The sequence below is a fragment of the Pelobates fuscus genome, chromosome 10 (genome assembly GCF_036172605.1).
Source record: "Pelobates fuscus isolate aPelFus1 chromosome 10, aPelFus1.pri, whole genome shotgun sequence".
In the NCBI taxonomy this organism is placed as follows: Eukaryota; Metazoa; Chordata; class Amphibia; order Anura; family Pelobatidae; genus Pelobates; species Pelobates fuscus.
In genome coordinates, this window is record NC_086326.1 from 8,061,756 (window position 1) to 8,084,234 (window position 22,479).

General features: G+C 45.4%; 1 protein-coding gene across 1 annotated transcript in view; it reads left to right on the top strand.

Moving 5' to 3' along the window:
- CCDC186 (coiled-coil domain containing 186) overlaps window positions 1-22,479 on the top strand; it is an 83,470-nt gene that overhangs the window by 12,590 nt on the left and 48,401 nt on the right. The window contains exons 3-4 of the mRNA XM_063433735.1: window positions 13,807-13,933; window positions 21,582-21,710. Of these exons, the coding sequence (XP_063289805.1) occupies window positions 13,807-13,933; window positions 21,582-21,710 (256 nt within the window). The remainder of the gene's footprint in view (window positions 1-13,806; window positions 13,934-21,581; window positions 21,711-22,479) is intronic.

Below are 22,479 nucleotides of genomic sequence, written 5' to 3' on the forward strand. Positions count from 1 at the left end.
GGCGGCGGGTGGGGGCCATAATAGTAATAAGGGGGGGGGACCTACTGTCCTCCACCCCCCGGCCCCCACCCCTGGGCGGCGGGTGGGGGCCATAATAGTAATAGGGGGGGGGGACCTACTGTCCTCCCCCCCCGGCCCCCACCCCTGGGCGGCGGGTGGGGGCCATAATAGTAATAAGGGGGGGGGACCTACTGTCCTCCACCCCCCGGCCCCCACCCCTGGGCGGCGGGTGGGGGCCATAATAGTAATAGGGGGGGGGGACCTACTGTCCTCCCCCCCCCGGCCCCCACCCCTGGGCGGCGGGTGGGGGCCATAATAGTAATAAGGGGGGGGGACCTACTGTCCTCCAGCCCCCGGCCCCCACCCCTGGGCGGCGGGTGGGGGCCCTAATGGAAAAAAGGGGGGGGGGGACCTACTGTCCTCCCCCCCGGCCCCCACCCCTGGGCGGCGGGTGGGGGCCATAATAGTAATAAGGGGGGGGGGACCTACTGTCCTCCAGCCCCCGGCCCCCACCCCTGGGCGGCGGGTGGGGGCCCTAATGGAAAAAAGGGGGGGGGACCTACTGTCCTCCCCCCCGGCCCCCACCCCTGGGCGGCGGGTGGGGGCCATAATAGTAATAAGGGGGGGGGGATCTACTGTCCTCCCCCCCCACCCCTGGGCGGCGGGTGGGGGCCATAACGATAATGGGGGGGGGACCTACTGTCCTCCCCCCGCCCCCACCCCTGGGCGGCGGGTGGGGGCCATAATAGTAATAAAGGGGGGGGGGACCTACTGTCCTCCCCCCCGGCCCCCACCCCTGGCCGGCGGGTGGGGGCCATAATAGTAATAAAGGGGGGGGGGACCTACTGTCCTCCCCCCCGGCCCCCACCCCTGGGCGGCGGGTGGGGGCCATAATAGTAATAAGGGGGGGGGACCTACTGTCCTCCACCCCCCGGCCCCCACCCCTGGGCGGCGGGTGGGGGCCATAATAGTAATAGGGGGGGGGGACCTACTGTCCTCCCCCCCCGGCCCCCACCCCTGGGCGGCGGGTGGGGGCCATAATAGTAATAAGGGGGGGGGACCTACTGTCCTCCACCCCCCGGCCCCCACCCCTGGGCGGCGGGTGGGGGCCATAATAGTAATAGGGGGGGGGACCTACTGTCCTCCCCCCCCCGGCCCCCACCCCTGGGCGGCGGGTGGGGGCCATAATAGTAATAAGGGGGGGGGACCTACTGTCCTCCAGCCCCCGGCCCCCACCCCTGGGCGGCGGGTGGGGGCCCTAATGGAAAAAAGGGGGGGGGGGGACCTACTGTCCTCCCCCCCGGCCCCCACCCCTGGGCGGCGGGTGGGGGCCATAATAGTAATAAGGGGGGGGGACCTACTGTCCTCCAGCCCCCGGCCCCCACCCCTGGGCGGCGGGTGGGGGCCCTAAGGGAAAAAAGGGGGGGGGGGACCTACTGTCCTCCCCCCCGGCCCCCACCCCTGGGCGGCGGGTGGGGGCCATAATAGTAATAAGGGGGGGGGGGATCTACTGTCCTCCCCCCCCCCGGCCCCCACCCCTGGGCGGCGGGTGGGGGCCATAACGATAATGGGGGGGGGACCTACTGTCCTCCCCCCGCCCCCACCCCTGGGCGGCGGGTGGGGGCACTAAGTAAATTCCCCCCCCCCCCCCATCAAGGTGACTAGGGGTGCCCAAGCCCCTAGTCACCCACCCCCCACCCAAATAAAAAATGCCCCTACCTACCCCCCTCACCCTAAAAAATAGTGAGGGGGGAATAAAATTGCTAACCTGTAAAGTAAAATTAAACTTACCATTCGACGTCTTCTTTTTTCTAAAATCTTCATTTTTCAGCCCCAAAAAAGGCCAAATAAAAAACCATCATAGCCGTCGAACTAAAAATAAAATAAAAAACCCGAGCGCAAAAAAAAAAAACCGACGAAAAAGAAAAAACCCGAGCGCACAAAAAAATAATCCATCTTCACCCATGGAGGGCTCCGCGCAGACTGAGCGCCGCAGGGCGGGGCAAGGCTTATAAAGCCTTGCCCCGCCCTGCAATTAGCCTAAGAACACTCTGATTGGTGAGTTTAAGCCAATCAGAGTGCTCTTTGTCATTTTACAAGCGTGGGAAAGTTCTTTGGAATTTTCCCACGCTTGTAAAATGACACAGAGCACTGTGATTGGATGGCTTGAAATCCATCCAATCACAGTGCTCTGTCATTTTACAAGCGTTGTAAAATAATCCATCTTCAACAAAAATAATCCATCTTCACCCATGGAGGGCTCCGCGCAGACTGAGCGCCGCAGGGCGGGGCAAGGCTTATAAAGCCTTGCCCCGCCCTGCAATTAGCCTAAGAACACTCTGATTGGTGAGTTTAAGCCAATCAGAGTGCTCTTTGTCATTTTACAAGCGTGGGAAAGTTCTTTGGAATTTTCCCACGCTTGTAAAATGACACAGAGCACTGTGATTGGATGGCTTGAAATCCATCCAATCACAGTGCTCTGTCATTTTACAAGCGTGGGAAAATTCCAAAGAACTTTCCCACGCTTGTAAAATGATACAGAGCACTGTGATTGGATGGATTTCAAGCCATCCAATCACAGTGCTCTGTGTCATTTTACAAGCGTGGGAAAATTCCAAAGAACTTTCCCACGCTTGTAAAATGACACAGAGCACTGTGATTGGATGGATTTCAAGCCATCCAATCACAGTGCTCTGTGACATTTTACAAGCGTGGGAAAATTCCAAAGAACTTTCCCACGCTTGTAAAATGACAAAGAGCACTCTGATTGGCTTAAACCCACCAATCAGAGTGTTCTTAGGCTAATTGCAGGGCGGGGCAAGGCTTTATAAGCCTTGCCCCGCCCTGCGGAGCTCAGTCTGCGCGGAGCCCTCCATGGGTGAAGATGGATTAATTTTTTGTGCGCTCGGGTTTTTTCTTTTTCGTCGGGTTTTTTTTTTTTGCGCTCGGGTTTTTTATTTTATTTTTAGTTCGACGGCTATGATGGTTTTTTATTTGGCCTTTTTTGGGGCTGAAAAATGAAGATTTTAGAAAAAAGAAGACGTCGAATGGTAAGTTTAATTTTACTTTACAGGTTAGCAATTTTATTCCCCCCTCACTATTTTTTAGGGTGAGGGGGGTAGGTAGGGGCATTTTTTATTTGGGTGGGGGGTGGGTGACTAGGGGCTTGGGCACCCCTAGTCACCTTGATATGGGGAGGGGAATTTACTTAGTGCCCCAGGGGTGGGGGCGGGGGGAGGACAGTAGGTCCCCCCCCATTATCGTTATGGCCCCCACCCGCCGCCCAGGGGTGGGGGCTGGGGGGGGGGGGAAGGACAGTAGATCCCCCCCCCCCCTTATTACTACTATGGCCCCCACCCGCCGCCCAGGGGTGGGGGCCGGGGGGAGGACAGTAGGTCCCCCCCCCTTTTTTCCATTAGGGCCCCCACCCGCCGCCCAGGGGTGGGGGCCGGGGGCTGGAGGACAGTAGGTCCCCCCCCCTTATTACTATTATGGCCCCCACCCGCCGCCCAGGGGTGGGGGCCGGGGGGGAGGACAGTAGGTCCCCCCCTTTTTTCCATTAGGGCCCCCACCCGCCGCCCAGGGGTGGGGGCCGGGGGGTGGAGGACAGTAGGTCCCCCCCCCCCCCTATTACTATTATGGCCCCCACCCGCCGCCCAGGGGTGGGGGCCGGGGGGTGGAGGACAGTAGGTCCCCCCCCCCCCTTATTACTATTATGGCCCCCACCCGCCGCCCAGGGGTGGGGGCCTGAGGGGAGGACAGTAGGTCCCCCCTCATTCCCATTATGGCCCCCACCCGCCGTCCAGGGGTGGGGGCCGGCGGGGGAGGACAGTAGGCCCCCCGTCCCCCCCTTATTACCCTTTTTTTTTTTACAGTGAGCAGCCACAGGCTGCTCACTGTTTAGTGGACATGCCCCTACTCGCGATATAGCGAGTAGGGGCATTGGGGAGATTTTAATCTCCCTTGTGCTATTATGGGGGTCATATTGACCCCCATAGAGTGAGGGGGGGACCTGGGGGGCTTATGAAGTGGTGGGGAGCTCTGCTCCCTGCCGCTTCTATAGTTACATATTACAAGGAGGGAGCTGCACGCCGGTAGCTCCCTCCTTGTAATAAACTGAACGAACAAACTAACACTGATACACAGTGTTAGTTTGTTCGTCTGATTTTTTCTATTCATTCATTCGTCTGTCTGATGAATGAATGAATAGGTGAAATTCCCGTTCGCATGTCCAGGTGTTTCACTGGGCATGTGCGGGAATCTCAGGGCTATCTAGTGTGGGTAGATGACGTGTCCCACAGGGACTTCACCTACCCACACAAAGATGGCGGCGCCCTGAATAAAGATCGGGGCAGAAAATAAAGAATAAAAAATAGGTAATGTGGGGGGCATAGGGGCATTTGGGGATGACTAGGGGGTCGATTGGATGTAGTTGAGGCGGGAGGGGGGTTAAAAAAAAAACGGAATTCGGCATGACAGTGCCGCTTTAAAGCTTCCTACAGACAAAATCTGCCATAGAAATAGTCAGGAAAACCGGGAAAGCTTGCCGTATTCTTGCAAAACGAACTCTCCGAGGCATGGCATTCTCACGCTTTTTATATGTGAGAAAATTTATAATCCATATTTGATTATTCTTTTAAAACCAGCTTGCATTAGGAAGAAAACCAACCTTTTTCCACCTGACCGTTTGCTCATTTGATCAATTTTCTGATATACCCAACTTCACAAAGATGGATTTTTCAAATGGTACAGTTTGCAGTTGATTCAGTGTTGGCTAGGTTTAAATGTCAGCTCAACAATAGTGGCTTGTATGTATTGGTAAAAGAGTAAATACACTTTGAAAACTTGTTTAGTTACTTTATTAGAACACTTTTGAAGTTTTGAGAAAGCATTTTTAAAATACATTTTCTCCCAATTCCTGAATCACGGTTGTTAAAGGAGCACTAGAGGGTCAGGAACATAAACATGTATTCCTGACCCTATAGGGTTAAAACCACAATCTAGCTACCCTGGTCCCCTCATGCCTCCCTAAATATTGTAAAATCTTACTTGTATTCAAGTCTGCAGCTGCTTACTTTGTTCCTGTTTCCTGTTTTTTGACCTGCCCACTGCCTGCTGACCTCATCAGAAGTGGTAGGCTGATCCAATCACAATGCTTCCCCATAGGATTGGCTGAGACTGACAAAGAGGCAGATATGGGGCAGAGCCAGCATGATTCAAACACAGCTCTGGCCAATCCGCATCTCCTCATCGAGATGAATTGAATCAATGAATCTCTATGAGGAAAGTTCAGGGTCTGCATGCAGAGGGAGGAGATACTGAATGTTTGGATGCATTTTAGGCAGCCATGACCCAGGAAGGATCTCTAACAGCCATGAGTGGCCAGTGAAGTTATCACTAGGCTGTAATGTAAACACTGCATTTTCTCTGAAAAGACCGTGTTTACTGCAAAAAGCCTGAAGGTAATGATTTTACTCACCAGAACAAATTCAATAAGCTGTAGTTCTGGTGACACTAGTGTCCCTTTAATGTGTAGGCGAGAGCTTAGTATCTGAGAGATTGATCTTCTCTCATTACCCCAACACAATGAAATTCTCATCATTTTCAAACCTTAGTCTATGGACTTCAAACTGAAGTTAGCGCTTTTTAAGAACATTTTTTATAACATTGCATTAAAAAATCATACGCAAAAGCGTGAATGAAAAAGAATTTACATTAAATATTGAACAAATAGAAACACAGAATGTGCCTTCAGATAAGAACCATTCGGCCCATCTAGTCTGCCCAATTTTCTAAATACTTTAATTAGTCTCTGGCCTTATCTTATAGTTAGGATAGCCTTATGCCTATCCCACGCATGCTTAAACTCCTTTACTGTGTTAACCTCTACCACTTCAGCTGGAAGGCTATTCCATGCATCCACTACCCTCTCTGTAAAGTAATACTTCCTGATATTATTTTTAAACCTTTGTCCCTCTAATTTAAGACTATGTCCTCTTGTTGGGGTAGTTTTCCTGCTTTTAAATATAGTCTCCTCCTTTACTGTGTTGATTCTCTTTATGTATTTAAATGTTTCTATCATATCCCCCCTATCTCTGCTTTCCTCTAAGCTATACATGTTAAGATCCTTTAACCTTTCCTGGTAAGTTTTATCCTGCAATCCATGAACCAGTTTAGTAGCCCTTCTCTGAACTCTCTCTAAGGTATCAATATCCTTCTGGAGATACAGTCTCCAGTACTGCGTACAATACTCCAAGTGAGGTCTCACCAGTGTTCTGTACAATGGCATGAGCACTTCCCTCTTTCTACTGCTAATACCTCTCCCTATACAACCAAGCATTCTGCTAGCATTTCCTGCTGCTCTATTTCATTGTCTGCCTACCTTTAAGTCATCAGAAATAATCACCCCTAAATCCCTTTCCTCAGATGTTGAGGTTAGGACTCTACCAAATATTCTGTACTCTGCCCTTGGGTTTTTACGTCCAAGATGCATTATCTTGCACTTATCCACATTAAATGTCAGTTGCCACAACTCTGACCATTTTTCTAGTTTACCTAAATCATTTGCCATTTGGCTTATCCCTCCTGGAACATCAACCCTGTTACATGTCTTAGTATCATCAGCAAAAGACATACGTTTCCATCAAGACCTTCTGTAATATCACTAATAAAAACATTAAAGAGAATTGGTCCAAATACAGATCCCTTAGGTAACCCACTGGTGACAAGCCCAAGCTTTGAATATACTCCATTGACTACAACCCTCTGTTGCCTGTCACTCAGCCACTGCCTTACCCATTCAACAATATTGGAATCCAAACTTAAAGATTGCAGTTTATTGATTAACCTTCTATGTGCAACAGTGTCAAAAGCCTTACTGAAATCTAGGTAAGCAATGTCTACTGCACCACCCTGATCTATTATTTTAGTTACCCAATCAAAAAACGCAATAAGATTAGTTTGGCATCATCTCCCTGAAGTAAACCCATATTGTCTCTGATCTTGAAATCTATGTGTTTTTAGATGTTCAATAATCCTATCCTTTAACATGGTTTCCATCACTTTCCCCACTACTGAAGTAAGGCTTACTGGCCTATAGTTGCCCGACTCCTCCCTACTACCTTTCTTCTGAATGGGCACAACATTCGCTAACTTCCAATCTTCTGGGACTACATCTGTTAACAATGATTGGTTAAATAAATCTATTAAGGGGGGGCGGGGCCTGACAGCAGAGCTGGCCAGACATACTTGCAGAGAGCTCTGGCACAGCTAAGTCTAAAAGCAACGAAAACTCGTCATAATTGTGTTTTTTACAGACCAACATAACGGAGGCTCATTGCTGCATCGAGTGGGAGCTCGTGGACACCAAAAAAGTGACTTTCCGTCAAGATCTGCCACACTCCATACCTAAGGCCTAGCATGACAGGCAGCCTGATGGCTGGGAGAAACAGCAACATGAGAACCAAACCGAGCAGCAACTATACCAACACCCTGCATCCCCCCCCTCTGGACCGGTGGGGGTCATCCCGGTCCCAGTTGGAAAAACCCTCAGACCTACAGCAGGGGAGTATCTGGCCGGAACAAATCTCGCATTCAGTAACCAAGATGGCCGCCGAGCCACAACCTCATGAGACCCTGCAGGCCTGGAGAGAGGGCTTTGAGGCCAGGTTCAATAAGATCTGTGAAGACTTTTGGAGGCGATTAGAGCGCAGACCCAAAGCGTTTCACTCATCCGCCACAATGCCACACGAAGTGGAAACGGCAGCCCCCCGAGACGACATAAGACAGGGGCCAAGTAAGGAGAAGCGTCCACCCTGCCGCCCGCCTTACCAGCGGTCTCCCCGTACACCCAGACGTAAAGCAGCACCACATCGCCACAAACCCGCCTTACCGCACAGCCGGCGCTCCGCCGTGCGACACCTCAGAGGGGCACCAAAACGCACCTGCACACTGCCCTACCAGGAGAATCTCACTAGGCAGCACTGCTTACGGGCGCTGAGAAGGCTTGAAGACCATAGCCCAGATAATCAACTCTGCTATTTGCTGGTGGACACAGTGAAGGAACACACAGGACTTTGGGGCTGGAGGGGCCCGAGCATACAGAAAGGTGGACTCAGGACCCCCAGAGCAGACAGCCCAATTCAATGCCCACCATCACGTTCCTGGCTCTTCCAAAACAGGGGAATCGGATGACTGGTGACTTACTGAAAAAGCTCTAGATAGCCATTACTGGCTCTGATTTATACTAACTTTATGTTATAGGCCAGGCTTATGAGCTCCTGTCTCCTTGTTTGTTTGGTTTTTTTTTTATTTCCTAATTGATTCTTCTCTATTTCCTAGCTATCATAGTGCAGGGAACGGCAATAGGGCAGACATATAGCTCCAATAATAACCGACATTGAATAGACATAGCCTGTTCTCATCCTGCATTGTCTATAACGCTCAGCTCTCCAGGCATAACACGTTTCATGTATATCGGAACTTTAATTAAAACATATGTATAGCTCATTGTCGACACACATGGCCACAATACAGGATAACGCTACTATTTGGTTTCAAACAGAGGCGAGGGTGGCTTACTTGATCGTTCTCCGAAGGCTACCATACCGCTGCTCAGTAAATGCACCTCTAGACACACGGCCTATTGCTTTAAAGTTAACCCTCTTTGCTGAGGCCTGCATAGCATAGCACTACTGTCCCAAGCTCTAAGGGTCACCGGCCTGGGGCATCCCTAGGGATTTACTCATATCTCCAACTGCTACTTACTACTCTTATAAAATGTGCTGTTTTGATCTGCCATTAAAAGGTTATGTTATTGAAACGCTCGCATCGGCACTAAAAGTTGAAGCATGTTATTACCATTACTGTTTGACTATTATAAATTAGCATGACTTTTATTACTAATCACACTTGCTTATCTTCTGGCATTCATAGCACCAACCTGTTAACATATAAAATAGTGCAGCTCATGTGACATTTTAAGCAAAGCTTTGTCTCGTAGGTTGCATACTCCTGCCGAAATGTCTATATAATGCCTATAATCATACAAAACGTACAAAGCCAAGTCATTAACCCTGTTGTCATACCTTTTTAAAAATTGTGCATGTCTTTCTCATTGCTCTACTACATGTAAGCTATCTATTGTGAATCTATTGTCATTGGCTGTTGGGGCATGACTAAATTGTATGTATTTTTTCTGCACTACAAAAATAAAGAATAAAAAAAAAAAAAATAAAGCCTGGCTGGAATTAGCTCCCCACAAGCCAACGACATGCAGACATTACTGGGAGGCAGAGGCGGAGACTGAGCTAACTGATGAGGACTGGCTATCAGCCCTAAATGGTCTCAAACAACGGACCAAGTGCCACTCCCATATAGTGGAACACCGTAAGCTGCTTTATAGGTGGTATATGACCCCCGATAGGCTGCATAGGATATACCCTGCGGTGCCGGCCGAATGCTGGAGGTGTGCTACCGAAATAGGCACGCTACCACACGTCTGGTGGCACTGCAGAGGCATACAGCCGTTGTGGAGAGACATTAAAGACATACTAGACGCCCTGGGAATTAGAGAATTCCCCTTAAACATTAAGACCTGTCTCCTCCTATTGTTCCCCAAAGAGACACACGAGAGCCAAAAACAACTGCTCCTGCTAATCTTTATGGCAGCACGCAACCTAATAGCGCTAAACTGGAAAAAACATAGCTGCCCATCCACACAACAACTGAAAGACAAAATACAGCAGTTTTACATATATGAGAAAATGTCCACAGACACTACTAAAGCCACCGCAAAATTCAGGGAAACATAGGAGGGTTGGGAGACATGGCACGAAAGGGGTATTGTTATGGATAACAAAACAGCATAGAGAGATTCCTAAACAGTCCAGAGCCATGTGAGGGGTGGCCTGCCACTTCGACTGTGGAAGGGAGTAAAGGGAACTGTCAACTACTTCATTTTTTATCTCGCCTGCACACCTGTTTTTGTATATACCTTTGTTATGTTCAATAGATTCTACACCACTAAGGTTCATGCATAGTGACTACCCCCGAATGTTATCGAGGGGCTACATTAGGAATTCATTGTAACACAGAATGTATATTTCATGAGACTATGTACTGAATTCATAATTGTAAAAACTTCAATAAAATACAATTGATAAAAAAAAAAAAAAAAAAAAAAATCTATTAATGGGTTTGCTAGTACACCACTAAGCTCTTTTAATAACTTTGGGTGTATTCCATCAGGTCCTATTGACTTATTTGTCTTTACTTTTGACAGTTGAAATAGAACATCTTCAAACTCACATGTAACAAATGACTCATTTGTCCTTTTTCCTAACTGAGGCCCCTTTCCTCCATTTTCATCAGTAAATACTGAACAAATATATTCATTGAGGCAGTCAGCTAGACCTTTATCCTCTGCTGCATACCTTCCTTCTTTTGTTTTTAATCTAACTAATCCTTGTTTTACTTTCCTTTTCTCGTTTATGTATCTAAAAAATGTTTTGTCCCCATTTTTTTTACTGACTGTGCTATTTTCTCTTCTGTGTGTGATTTGGAAGCTCTTATAACTTGCTTAGCCTCTTTCTGCCTAATCTTATAGATCATTCTGTCTTCCTCACTCTTGGTTTTTTTATAATTACTAAATGCTAAATTTTAGTTTTTTACTATTTTGGCCACATCTGCGGAGTACCACAGTGGTTTCTTGAATTTTTTGCTTTTACTGACAAGCCTAATGCAATTTTCTGTTGCCTTGAGCAGTGCAACTTTTAAATAATCCCATTTCTCTTGGACTCCATTTAAATTTCTCCAGAGCTTATAACAATGATTGACAGGGAGCTAAGATGGAGGTGGCTCTCTCTATGCTGACTGCCAGGTGTAAAGGGCGGAGCTTATAACAATGATTGACAGGGAGCTAAGATGGAGGCGGCTCTCTCTATACTGACTGCCAGGTGTAAAGGGCGGAGCTTATAACAATGATTGACAGGGAGCTAAGATGGAGGTGGCTCTCTCTATGCTGACTGCCAGGTGTAAAGGGCGGAGCTTCTAACAATGATTGACAGGGAGCTAAGATGGAGGTGGCTCTCTCTATACTGACTGCCAGGTGTAATGGGTGGAGCTTATAACAATGATTGACAGGGAGCTAAGATGGAGGTGGCTCTCTCTATGCTGACTGCCAGGTGTAAAGGGCGGAGCTTATAACAATGATTGACAGGGAGCTGAGAGTGAGGTGGCTCTCTCTATACTGACTGCCAGGTGTAATGGGTGGAGCTTATAACAATGATTGACAGGGAGCTAAGATGGAGGCGGCTCTCTCTATACTGACTGCCAGGTGTAATGGGCGGAGTTTATAACAATGATTGACAGGGAGCTAAGATGGAGGTGGCTCTCTCTATACTGACTGCCAGGTGTAAAGGGCGGAGCTTATAACAATGATTGACAGGGAGCTAAGATGGAGGTGGCTCTCTCTATGCTGACTGCCAGGTGTAAAGGGGGGAGCTTATAACAATGATTGACAGGGAGCTAAGATGGAGGCGGCTCTCTCTATACTGACTGCCAGGTGTAATGGGCGGAGTTTATAACAATGATTGACAGGGAGCTAAGATGGAGGTGGCTCTCTCTATACTGACTGCCAGGTGTAATGGGTGGAGCTTATAACAATGATTGACAGGGAGCTAAGATGGAGGCGGCTCTCTCTATACTGACTGCCAGGTGTAATGGGCGGAGTTTATAACAATGATTGACAGGGAGCTAAGATGGAGGTGGCTCTCTCTATACTGACTGCCAGGTGTAATGGGCGGAGCTTATAACAATGATTGACAGGGAGCTAAGATGGAGGTGGCTCTCTCTATGCTGACTGCCAGGTGTAAAGGGCGGAGCTTATAACAATGATTGACAGGGAGCTAAGATGGAGGTGGCTCTCTCTATGCTGACTGCCAGGTGTAAAGGGGGGAGCTTATAACAATGACTGACAGGGAGCTAAGATGGAGGTGGCTCTCTCTATACTGACTGCCAGGTGTAAAGGGCGGAGCTTATAACAATGATTGACAGGGAGCTAAGATGGAGGCGGCTCTCTCTATACTGACTGCCAGGTGTAAAGGGCGGAGCTTATAACAATGATTGACAGGGAGCTAAGATGGAGGTGGCTCTCTCTATACTGACTGCCAGGTGTAAAGGGCGGGGCTTATAACAATGATTGACAGGGAGCTAAGATGGAGGTGGCTCTCTCTATACTGACTGCCAGGTGTAAAGGGCGGAGCTTATAACAATGACTGACAGGGAGCTACGGTGGAGACGTTCAGTTACAGGATTGAGGTGTGGACTTCATTACATTTTTCACATCACAAATATTAGTTAAAAGGAAACTATAGTGCTAGGAATACACTATATTCCTCCTTCGGCTTCGTCAGCCGTCGGGGACCTAAAGTGCATATAAGACCGCTGCGTTTGAATTACAACTTCTCCTTAGGAAATGCTTTACTATAGGGCTCTAGCTGACGCCGGATGTCCTCATGCAAAGTGTGAGGACATCCAGCGTCATATAATGGACCAAAAGTACAGCTAAGGACCTGGAAGCGCCTCTAGTGGTGGAGTTAACACTAAAAGGTAATTATTGCAGTTTCTCAATAATTACAATTGCAGGGTTAAACTGACAGACACTGCACCCAGACCACTTCAATAAGCTGACATGGTCTGGGTGCCTATAGTGTCCCTTTAAATTTAGGGTTAAGTAAATCAAGGTTTGACAAATCCCTTTGTCAGCCCTTTAGTTATGGTGACCACCAGCGGGAGCATTGGGAGCCGGCGGCCCGCGGGTATATTATAGGAGGCGAGCGAAGGAGCATGGTTCTTCCTGGAGTTCTTCTCTGCTCCCTCGTGCTGTTTTGTGATGCTGGGAGCCGGAATATGGCGTCACTCCGGTCCCGACATCACAGCAGAGAGCTCGCATGGGCTGGGTGGACTCTAATAAAAATGTCAACTTGTGAGTGTGTGTGTCTCACTGTCTGTGTGTTTTGTATGAGTGCATCTCTGTCAGATAGTGTCTGTGCACGCATCAGTGTGTGTGTCTGTCTGTCAGTGAGCAAATATAACAATCCTGAGAAATGACATGCGGTTTAAGTTTCTATATTTGTATCGTGCTCTTTTCATAAATGCCCTGCTCTTTGTCCTTTCTCTTTGTTTCTGCTTTCTATAGATGAGTTATGACTCTCAGAAACCAGCTGCGATGTTCCATTGTGCAACGTTGTGCCCTCTTACCTGGGTCCTGTAATGGCTGGTGATGCGCAGAGCCTGTCGGCCATTCATTAACGGAGAGCGTTAGCGGATTGCTCTCAGCCTTTGAATGACCCTCTGTGCATAGAAATTTGCTCAAAATTTACATTAACTTGAATTCCTCTAATCTTGCCAATGACACGGCTGGAGATTCAGTTACATTTCTGGCACCATGACCACTTCAAATCCCTGAAGTGGTTATGGTTCTCAGAGTAACCCTTTAAAGGGGCACTGTACGTACTATGACCACTACAGCTCTCTGTTTTTTAGCTCATTATTTTATTACAGCTTAATGTGAAGGTTATGGTGCACAGTTTCACTTTTTTGAGCGAAGCTTGTCAAAAATAAGGGTATCTCCTAGCATTCGTAGACCACCATGCCCTTGGCTTTTTAGACTATGCACATTTTACATGCCCCACGATCGCTGTTACTTCTGTCCAACCTGGGCACCATTGGAAGAATGCCAGCACAAGGGACCTGTTCGGCTCATAGGAAAAAAAAGCCCAATTCACTTACTTTTTGTTTGTGCAGGTTAATGGAAGAGAATCAGAAACACCAGCAGATGATCGTGGATATCTGTTCAGAAAAGGATAACTTAAGGGAAGATCTGAAAAATCGAGCAGAGATGGAAACAAAGCATGTTGACACAATCAAACAGGTGAAATAATAAAGCTGTGCATGTTGCTTCAAAAGCATTTCAGATTTATATTATTTGACCATCTGTGCAAACCAAGTTAATCTCGGGCCTTTCATTCCGCTTGTCCTCCTCAACCCGATTAACTCCTTGCTGTCTGTGCTTCTAACACACAGTAGGAGCGTGGACTATGGGCCAAGCTGTAGGCAATTTACTAAATATAGTATTTTTTACCTCAAATGTGTGAAGGGATCTCTAAAGGCACACAGATTGCTGTATCTCAGTGGCCTGGGTGCAGCGGCCCTTACGTTTAACCCTGTAATGTAAACATTGCCATTTAGTACATAGAGCGATGTTTCCGTTGCAGTGTTAAACACACCTCTATTCCTGTCTTCCTGACGGCCACTAGAGGCACTTTCACTGAACAGTCAGACTCTGCTCTCAATCACTGCTGATCCTCCAGCGTATTTGATCTGTGCAGCTCGGCAGTTTGTGGAACGATCATTTCTAGCTTCCCATGGGGAAAATAGAGCCCCAAAATGTGAGCTGTGCCTTAAGATAAAAGTATGTGCAAAAAGTGTATCAGATTTTGTTTTACTTTAAATTGCTTTTTTACTGTAAAGAAATTTTTTTTCTGATGCACGTTTTGCCCTTTGTTTTATCTTAAAGGCACAGGGCACCTATTTCGAGTTATATTGATTTGGAATGTTTTCTGAGCTGTTACTTTTTAATGTGCTGCTGCCTATTAGAATCATTTTATTTTATAATTGTTTAAAAACCATATACACGTATTTTTTAAAATCTTCCCTGAAATCCAGCTCTGGGACGTTCCTTCAGCTAGCGTGCTAGAAAGTACACTGATCCAGCTAGCGCGCTAGAAAGTACACTGATCCAGCTAGCGTGCTAGAAAGTACACTGATCCAGCTAGCGTGCTAGAAAGTACACTGATCCAGCTAGCGTGCTAGAAAGTACACTGATCCAGCTAGCGCGCTAGAAAGTACACTGATCCAGCTAGCGTGCTAGAAAGTACACTGATCCAGCTAGCGTGCTAGAAAGTACACTGATCCAGCTAGCGCGCTAGAAAGTACACTGATCCAGCTAGCGCGCTAGAAAGTACACTGATCCAGCTAGCGTGCTAGAAAGTACACTGATCCAGCTAGCGCGCTAGAAAGTACACTGATCCAGCTAGCGCGCTAGAAAGTACACTGATCCAGCTAGCGCGCTAGAAAGTACACTGATCCAGCTAGCGTGCTAGAAAGTACACTGATCCAGCTAGCGTGCTAGAAAGTACACTGATCCAGCTAGCGTGCTAGAAAGTACACTGATCCAGCTAGCGTGCTAGAAAGTACACTGATCCAGCTAGCGTGCTAGAAAGTACACTGATCCAGCTAGCGCGCTAGAAAGTACACTGATCCAGCTAGCGCGCTAGAAAGTACACTGATCCAGCTAGCGTGCTAGAAAGTACACTGATCCAGCTAGCGTGCTAGAAAGTACACTGATCCAGCTAGCGTGCTAGAAAGTACACTGATCCAGCTAGCGTGCTAGAAAGTACACTGATCCAGCCAGCGTGCTAGAAAGTACACTGATCCAGCCAGCGTGCTAGAAAGTACACTGATCCAGCCAGCGTGCTAGAAAGTACACTGATCCAGCTAGCGTGCTAGAAAGTACACTGATCCAGCTAGCGTGTTAGAAAGTACACTGATCCAGCTAGCGCGCTAGAAAGTACACTGATCCAGCCAGCGCGCTAGAAAGTACACTGATCCAGCTAGCGCAGTAGAAAGTACACTGATCCAGCTGGCGCGCTAGAAAGTACACTGATCCAGCTGGCGCGCTAGAAAGTACACTGATCCAGCTGGCGTGCTAGAAAGTACACTGATCCAGCTGGCGTGCTAGAAAGTACACTGATCCAGCTGGCGTGCTAGAAAGTACACTGATCCAGCTAGCGTGCTAGAAAGTACACTGATCCAGCTAGCGTGCTAGAAAGTACACTGATCCAGCTAGCGTGCTAGAAAGTACACTGATCCAGCTAGCGTGCTAGAAAGTACACTGATCCAGCTAGCGTGCTAGAAAGTACACTGATCCAGCTAGCGTGCTAGAAAGTACACTGATCCAGCTAGCGTGCTAGAAAGTACACTGATCCAGCTAGCGTGCTAGAAAGTACACTGATCCAGCTAGCGTGCTAGAAAGTACACTGATCCAGCTAGCGTGCTAGAAAGTACACTGATCCAGCTAGCGTCCAATCGGATGCCTCTCATAGAGAAGCATTGAAGACATAGGATGTGTTTATCCAGCCTAGTGTTTCCCACGGAGAGAACTTGAATCTGTTGCCTCTCTGTTAAAAGCGTTCAAACATTTAGTGTTGTCACGTGTTGCCTGGTGACGCCTAATGTGAAGACGTTTGAAAATCAAATGTCTTAAAGTTGCTCTGTCACCCAAAATAAAATCTTGAGTATTTCATAAAAGATAAAATCCTACTGATATGCTCATAAAGATTGTTTGAATTTCAATAAAATTGCAACGCAGCCGGCATGATACAACACAAACTAGAATTGCATTGTCTTATGGTAAATGCGTAAACTGACATTGGGCTGCGTTACATCAAACATGTCTCTTCCCCCTGCTGTCGCCAGGGATGGCTGTGGGAATAAGGCTTTATCTCCTTAAATGCAAGATATCAATGGAGGCTCATAAGGTGACGATCAATATGTAATGCATGGAAGTTGTATCTTGTATCACCTACTCATTGGAAACCTGAGACTGGGAATTGTGCTGCAGGTGATATTGATTTTTTAATTTTTTTTATAACCATCCAACACCAAACAGGCGACACTGATAAACTATCATAACTGGTATTTATGGAGAGACAAAGTCCAGCTTGTTTCATGCTGGTGATATCTGATTTCTGGTATATTAATCGCTGTCCGGCACTGTGACTTAAGATTGTCTGGTTTGGCATTTAGAATAAAGGTTTAATATCTGTGTTTTCCCAGGCTAATACAAGCAGTAAATGTGGCCGACCTGTCACTGGAGGCTCACACCGTATTATCGTATTGGTATTATATGAAGGTATTAGGGGAGAGATGTCCTGGACGACGTCATTTTAAATTCATTTTTATGACCTTTTTTATTTGCATCGTCTGGCACCTGGAATAAAATATACAGCCATGCATGTTCTTCTGTTTCTGACTAAATATTGAACCATTGTATATAATTGGCCAGGCCTCCGATTTATTGCCTGGAGTGTCCTTTTAAAACGTGTTTTTCTAGTAAGCAATCTGACTAGGACAGTGCAGTTTTATTGGTTTTGTCTTTAAATAACTTATTACTTATTTGTAATATATTCCCAAAAATATCAGCTTTATGGACAAAATATGGCTTTAAGAAAACTATAATCATATACTGTTTTGCGAATTTAAATAATACTTTTTTATTTTTTGGATGCGAGCGAGGTACAGGGTGATTGCGTGACGTATTATATCATGTTTCTTATCTTTTGAGAATTAAAACCATTGCTGGAGTTGAATGACGTTAATATTTGACATTTGGGCCTTTTTTATTTGCAACTATACAGATTGGAGCCTTGGGCTTATTCAGCATTTTTCATTGTTAAGGTCTCTTGCATCAATAAAGATCGGATAGAAAAAAAATCTACTTCCAAAAATAGTCTGCTCCGTGTAAGGCAATACATGGTCACGCCTGGTCTTGGAGAGAGCAATCTGATGACACAGCGAAGATCTGCACACTCTCTATAGTCACGGCATCTTAATTATTACTCTGAGCATAAAAATAATCCCGTGTTCCGTTCAAAAGAGAGAATATATCACAATAGGTTTCATTCATAAGTATTTTTGCATGACCTGTTAATCTTAATAAGGAAGACAGGAGATGATGGAACATCAAATGTTATATTGTAAACGAAATCTAAAATAAGAACGATAAGGAAACGGTGGGGAAACACATAAAGAAACAAAGTGTGTAATGCAGAGGGGTAGAGATTATGGTGGCTTGGGGTTTCCTAATATTAAATAGTATAGTGGTTAGTACCGCGTTTTGTTGACGTAATCTATATAGTGATTGATCTGGTGCTATATGATCTACCTCGCGTGACATTATCTAAGCATTCTGATCATAGTGATCAATATTCTGTTATATATTGGTTTTATTAATATCTTTTGATGAATTGAAAGATAAACATAACTTGGGAGAGAATTAGTGAGAATTTTGTCATGTGATCTGTTTCCTTTATTCTTCATATGTGGACTGTTATTACTGTACTGACCGTGTACTCGGTAGGTGTTGTATCCAGTGCTGTGCGTGTGTTTTAGATATGGTACAGATATGACATGATCAGTGTAGAGCCGCTCACATTACAGTCATGTCATGCCATGCAAGTGCCACATTTACTGCAGAAAGATTATTAGAATCAAACTCATTCTTAACTCCTGCTGGAGACAAATCGTTTATGGGACTTTCTCCTACAATCTGTAAGATCGACCGCACCATGTTTGGAAAATCAGAAACCGATTCACACAGCGATCACTTTCTGGGAACTTACTGTAACAAACTCAGATGATATTTTTTTAGATTTATTTGTATAGTGATTTGTTTCCCTCTAACTTAGTATATGTGAGATAGCTCAGTTGTTATGGTTCCAGCTGGCGAGATGCAGGTTCAGTTCTTGGCATGATCCACATCCATCCCAGATTTAATTAATTCAATAGAGCGAAGTTGTGTTGTCTTTTATATAAAATGTTTGTGGAATGTAAATAGAAAACTGGTCTTGAACAGATAGAAACAGACTTTATTCTTTCTGAATTAGCACCGTATGTATTGAAGTGACTCACTTTAAAATTGGCTTTCTCCAATTGTTTTTTCTTTCTTTTTCTTCTCTTTCTATTTCAGAATCTGTTCTTCTTTTCTTCATTTCTGATCTATTTCTCTTTTAAACAGACGATAAAGCAGGAACTTCTTTGTCTCCTGTATTTAATTTTTTCTACACTTGTCGCATTTGTCAGGTGTAGGAAAACCTCTTAAAGCAAAGTAGTCCCGACTTCGTGTTGTGTTTTAAAGAGAAATCGATCAGAAATATAGAATAGAGATTGTGAAAGAGGAAGAGAAGGGAAACAATCTGATAAAAGTACGTTAGCGGTGACCGTGACACTTTAATGAAAACAAAGGAAGTCATCAAGTCTGATGTTTGTAGAGTAACAATGTCAATAAAGGCAGCTACACCGTGTTAACAGAATAAAAAGCGTATCCCTACTCTCCTAGCCTTTATCCTTACACTTCAGCCTCCTATTATTTAGGTCACATTTTCAGAATGTCTTTGACACGCCTAATTCAGCCTCTGTTATCACCAACACAGCTTTCACTGCGAGCAAAGATCAGACTCTAATGAAATCCTTTCTGACTTGCACTGTAAATGGTTTTCATGGAAGGAGAACCACATAGTCCTCTTATTGCAGAGATTTACAGTCAGAGCTTGGCTATTGGATAACAGATTTATTAGAGACCCCTGTATGTGATCTCGGATATCTAATCCAGTATTGAGCCACAAGTTTGACACTGAATGGGAAGGCTGTGTGTCCTTACACTAGCCGTGCTCTGACAGTCACATTAGTATTTTATAATGTATTACCTTACCTGCTTTCCTAATCCTTACCTGCTATATCAGTGCAGTCTGCTTTTACTTTCTGGAATATATTCTAGCTCCCTCCATCCTGCTCTATTCTGACTTCTCTTTTAATGGTGCTGTCTCTTTAAATCAGCACCTTGAAAAACGCAGTCATTCATATTTACTGTGACCTTTATTACCAGTTGTATCTGTAACAGATTTCCCTGATTTATTTCAAACATATAATCTTTGGTTATTTCAACAAACCAGCCCCTTTGCAAAGAGAAGTCTGTCCTATGCAAGTTTACCAACTGGCTCCCTGTAGACTAAAACCAGATGCATGTTGGGAAATATTGTGCAGGTAACATTCTCTGCAGACAGGCGGTAAAGAAAGAGTATGTATCCGATGTATCTCTGTAAGGTGTGCAGTATGGAACACGGTGGATACATCGTTTTTACATACCAGCTGGGCATGTGCAATGCGCTTAATATGGCCTCAGCAGCCAGGTGTGATTTTATATTATTACTCGGATATATAACATTTTATTTGCATTTATTAAGTTAGTTACTTTTTAATATGCGGTACATTTTATCTTTATGTGAAATAGAATGTTAAAAACGGAGTCATGAAATGCCATCCTGCTGCGTCCTGTATTAGCCTAGGACATGCAAGCTTTGTGATTAGCTGTGGAAGTGTTTGGGAAGGTTAGTGTGGACACGGGTTGGGTGCTGGTTTTTCTGCCATCTTTCTCCCATCATACACCTCTTTGTCCATTTTGTGCCTCCTATCTTTTCCTGTTCCGGATTCAGTGTAGATTTATTCTCTGTCCTGGGAGTTATAGTCCGTTTCTTTCTTGTGATTTGTGTGGAAACACATGGAAGGTCCTGAATATCCTTCTGTAAGAAATGGAGGGGCTTCTCTGGAGGAATTCCTGGAGGATGGAGACCCTACCGTGTTTGTCCCTCTTGCTTTGTCTGCATTACACAAAAGTTATCTCTTGATCATGGGGATACAAATTTCGTGTCTCTATCATGGTGTGGCACTGTTATGTAGTGTTATAGGGAATTCCGTGCACCACGTGCTGGCACAGATACGTCTGAGCTTCATTAGAGCAAATTAAACTGAGACATTGGGGTTCTGGAACGAAGGACCCACAAACCAGAACACACCATTGATGTCTTGTTTCAGGGTGAGAGTCTTTTCATAGTCTGGAAGTTTATTATTATTATTATTATTATTATTGCCATTTATATAGCGCCAACAGATTCCGTAGCGCTTTACAATATTATGAGAGGGGGATTTAACTATAAATAGGACAATTACAAAAAACTTACGGGAACAATAGGTTGAAGAGGACCCTGCTCAATTGAGCTTACATTCTATGCCTCATAGTGCTGAATTCTTTGTCCCCTTTCTTAATTCATTACCCCTTTCCAAGCTTCCTATTTCTTAAACCATAGTGCCTCACGCTATAACCTAACCCCGTGCAGTATTCCCTAACTGCACGTTTATTGACACTGTTCCCAAACTGATCCCTGAAATGTTACATTACCGTTTTGGTCATCGTTCCATTCTAGAAATCCAGCTATGAAGAATATACAAAAATTATAAAAACACTTGTATTGGATGCATTAAAAGTATTCTTGGCTCCGAGGTGACAGGTTCAGTTTAATGAGAAGCCTCCAGGTGTACAGCAGGTTTATTGTTACCTAGATATAAAGGCCATGTCGTGCCAGGAAGACCATGCTGGTTCAATGGATCTCCTGAAACCTTGTATTTAATGTAATGGATAGACCGTAGGCAACGACATGTCTCACAAAACAGAAATAATGTGTATTCAGTCTTATTCAATCTAATATAATTAATGAGATGTAGGCATGAAATTAACTACTAAAATTTGTCAGGGACGTAGCCTGATGTCAAGCAGACCTTTATGCTTTCTTTTTTATTTGAATGTAATTTGTGAGGAGAATGAGCTCTTTGTTCTATGCAAATGGCTGAACAATGAAGTCTTGAATCCTGGAAGTCTAACTCTCTTCTCCTTTTTGTTATTTCAGCTAGAAAGAAGAATCGAGGAGCTGAATAAAGAACTCAGCAATTCGAGAGAGAGACTTATGGCCCAGGATACGGCTGCCAAAAATGCCATCCAGCAGCTGCACAAGGAGATGGCATTTAGAACAGAGCAGGTACTGTGCCCTGCACACTCACGGCTCTGTCTCGTGTTGTCTGAGAAGCAGTTTGATAAGCAGGGGTCTGATATTAAGATGAGAATTCTGGGGTACACACTCACCTGCGTGGGGGTCCTAACAGCCAAAATGTAAGAGCCGTGTCAAGGCTTAATGGGGGTTCTTCATCTTGGGGATGTTCCCCAATGTATTGCTTTAAAATAAAATATGCGTCTGAAATTGCTGACAATCCACACAGTTTGCAGAATCTTGAAGAGCGCCGTGGCCAGACTAGAAGGCATCTGACAAGTGTTAGCCAGTCGCTTAACATATCCCATAAACACATCCTAAGCAGTAGCTTATGGAATGTGTAGTTCAGTCGCCAGCAGTAGGTACATGCATGGTTTAATGAATGAGGTTTTAATAGATGTGACTGATCTAGGAGGTAGCTACAAACTAAAAGCTACATTTGTTACTGAGCTAGCAAATCCTCCCGCCACTCTAAATACACTCATTCTAAATACACATTGTCCATTTTATATTGAATGTTTCATGCTAATACTGAGCTGGAATAGACCTCCCCTGAAAGTAAGACAGGGATCAGGAAAATCCTGCACCATAAGCTGTGCCAGGTGTGTGAGTGTGGGAACTCCCTCTAAGTAATAAAAACACCCACAGACAGGAACTAATTCCACTTTTTAATCATTTTAGGATATCCATTCATCCTTAAAGGATCACTATAGGGTCAGGAACACAAACATGTATTCCTGACCCTATAGGGTTAAAACCA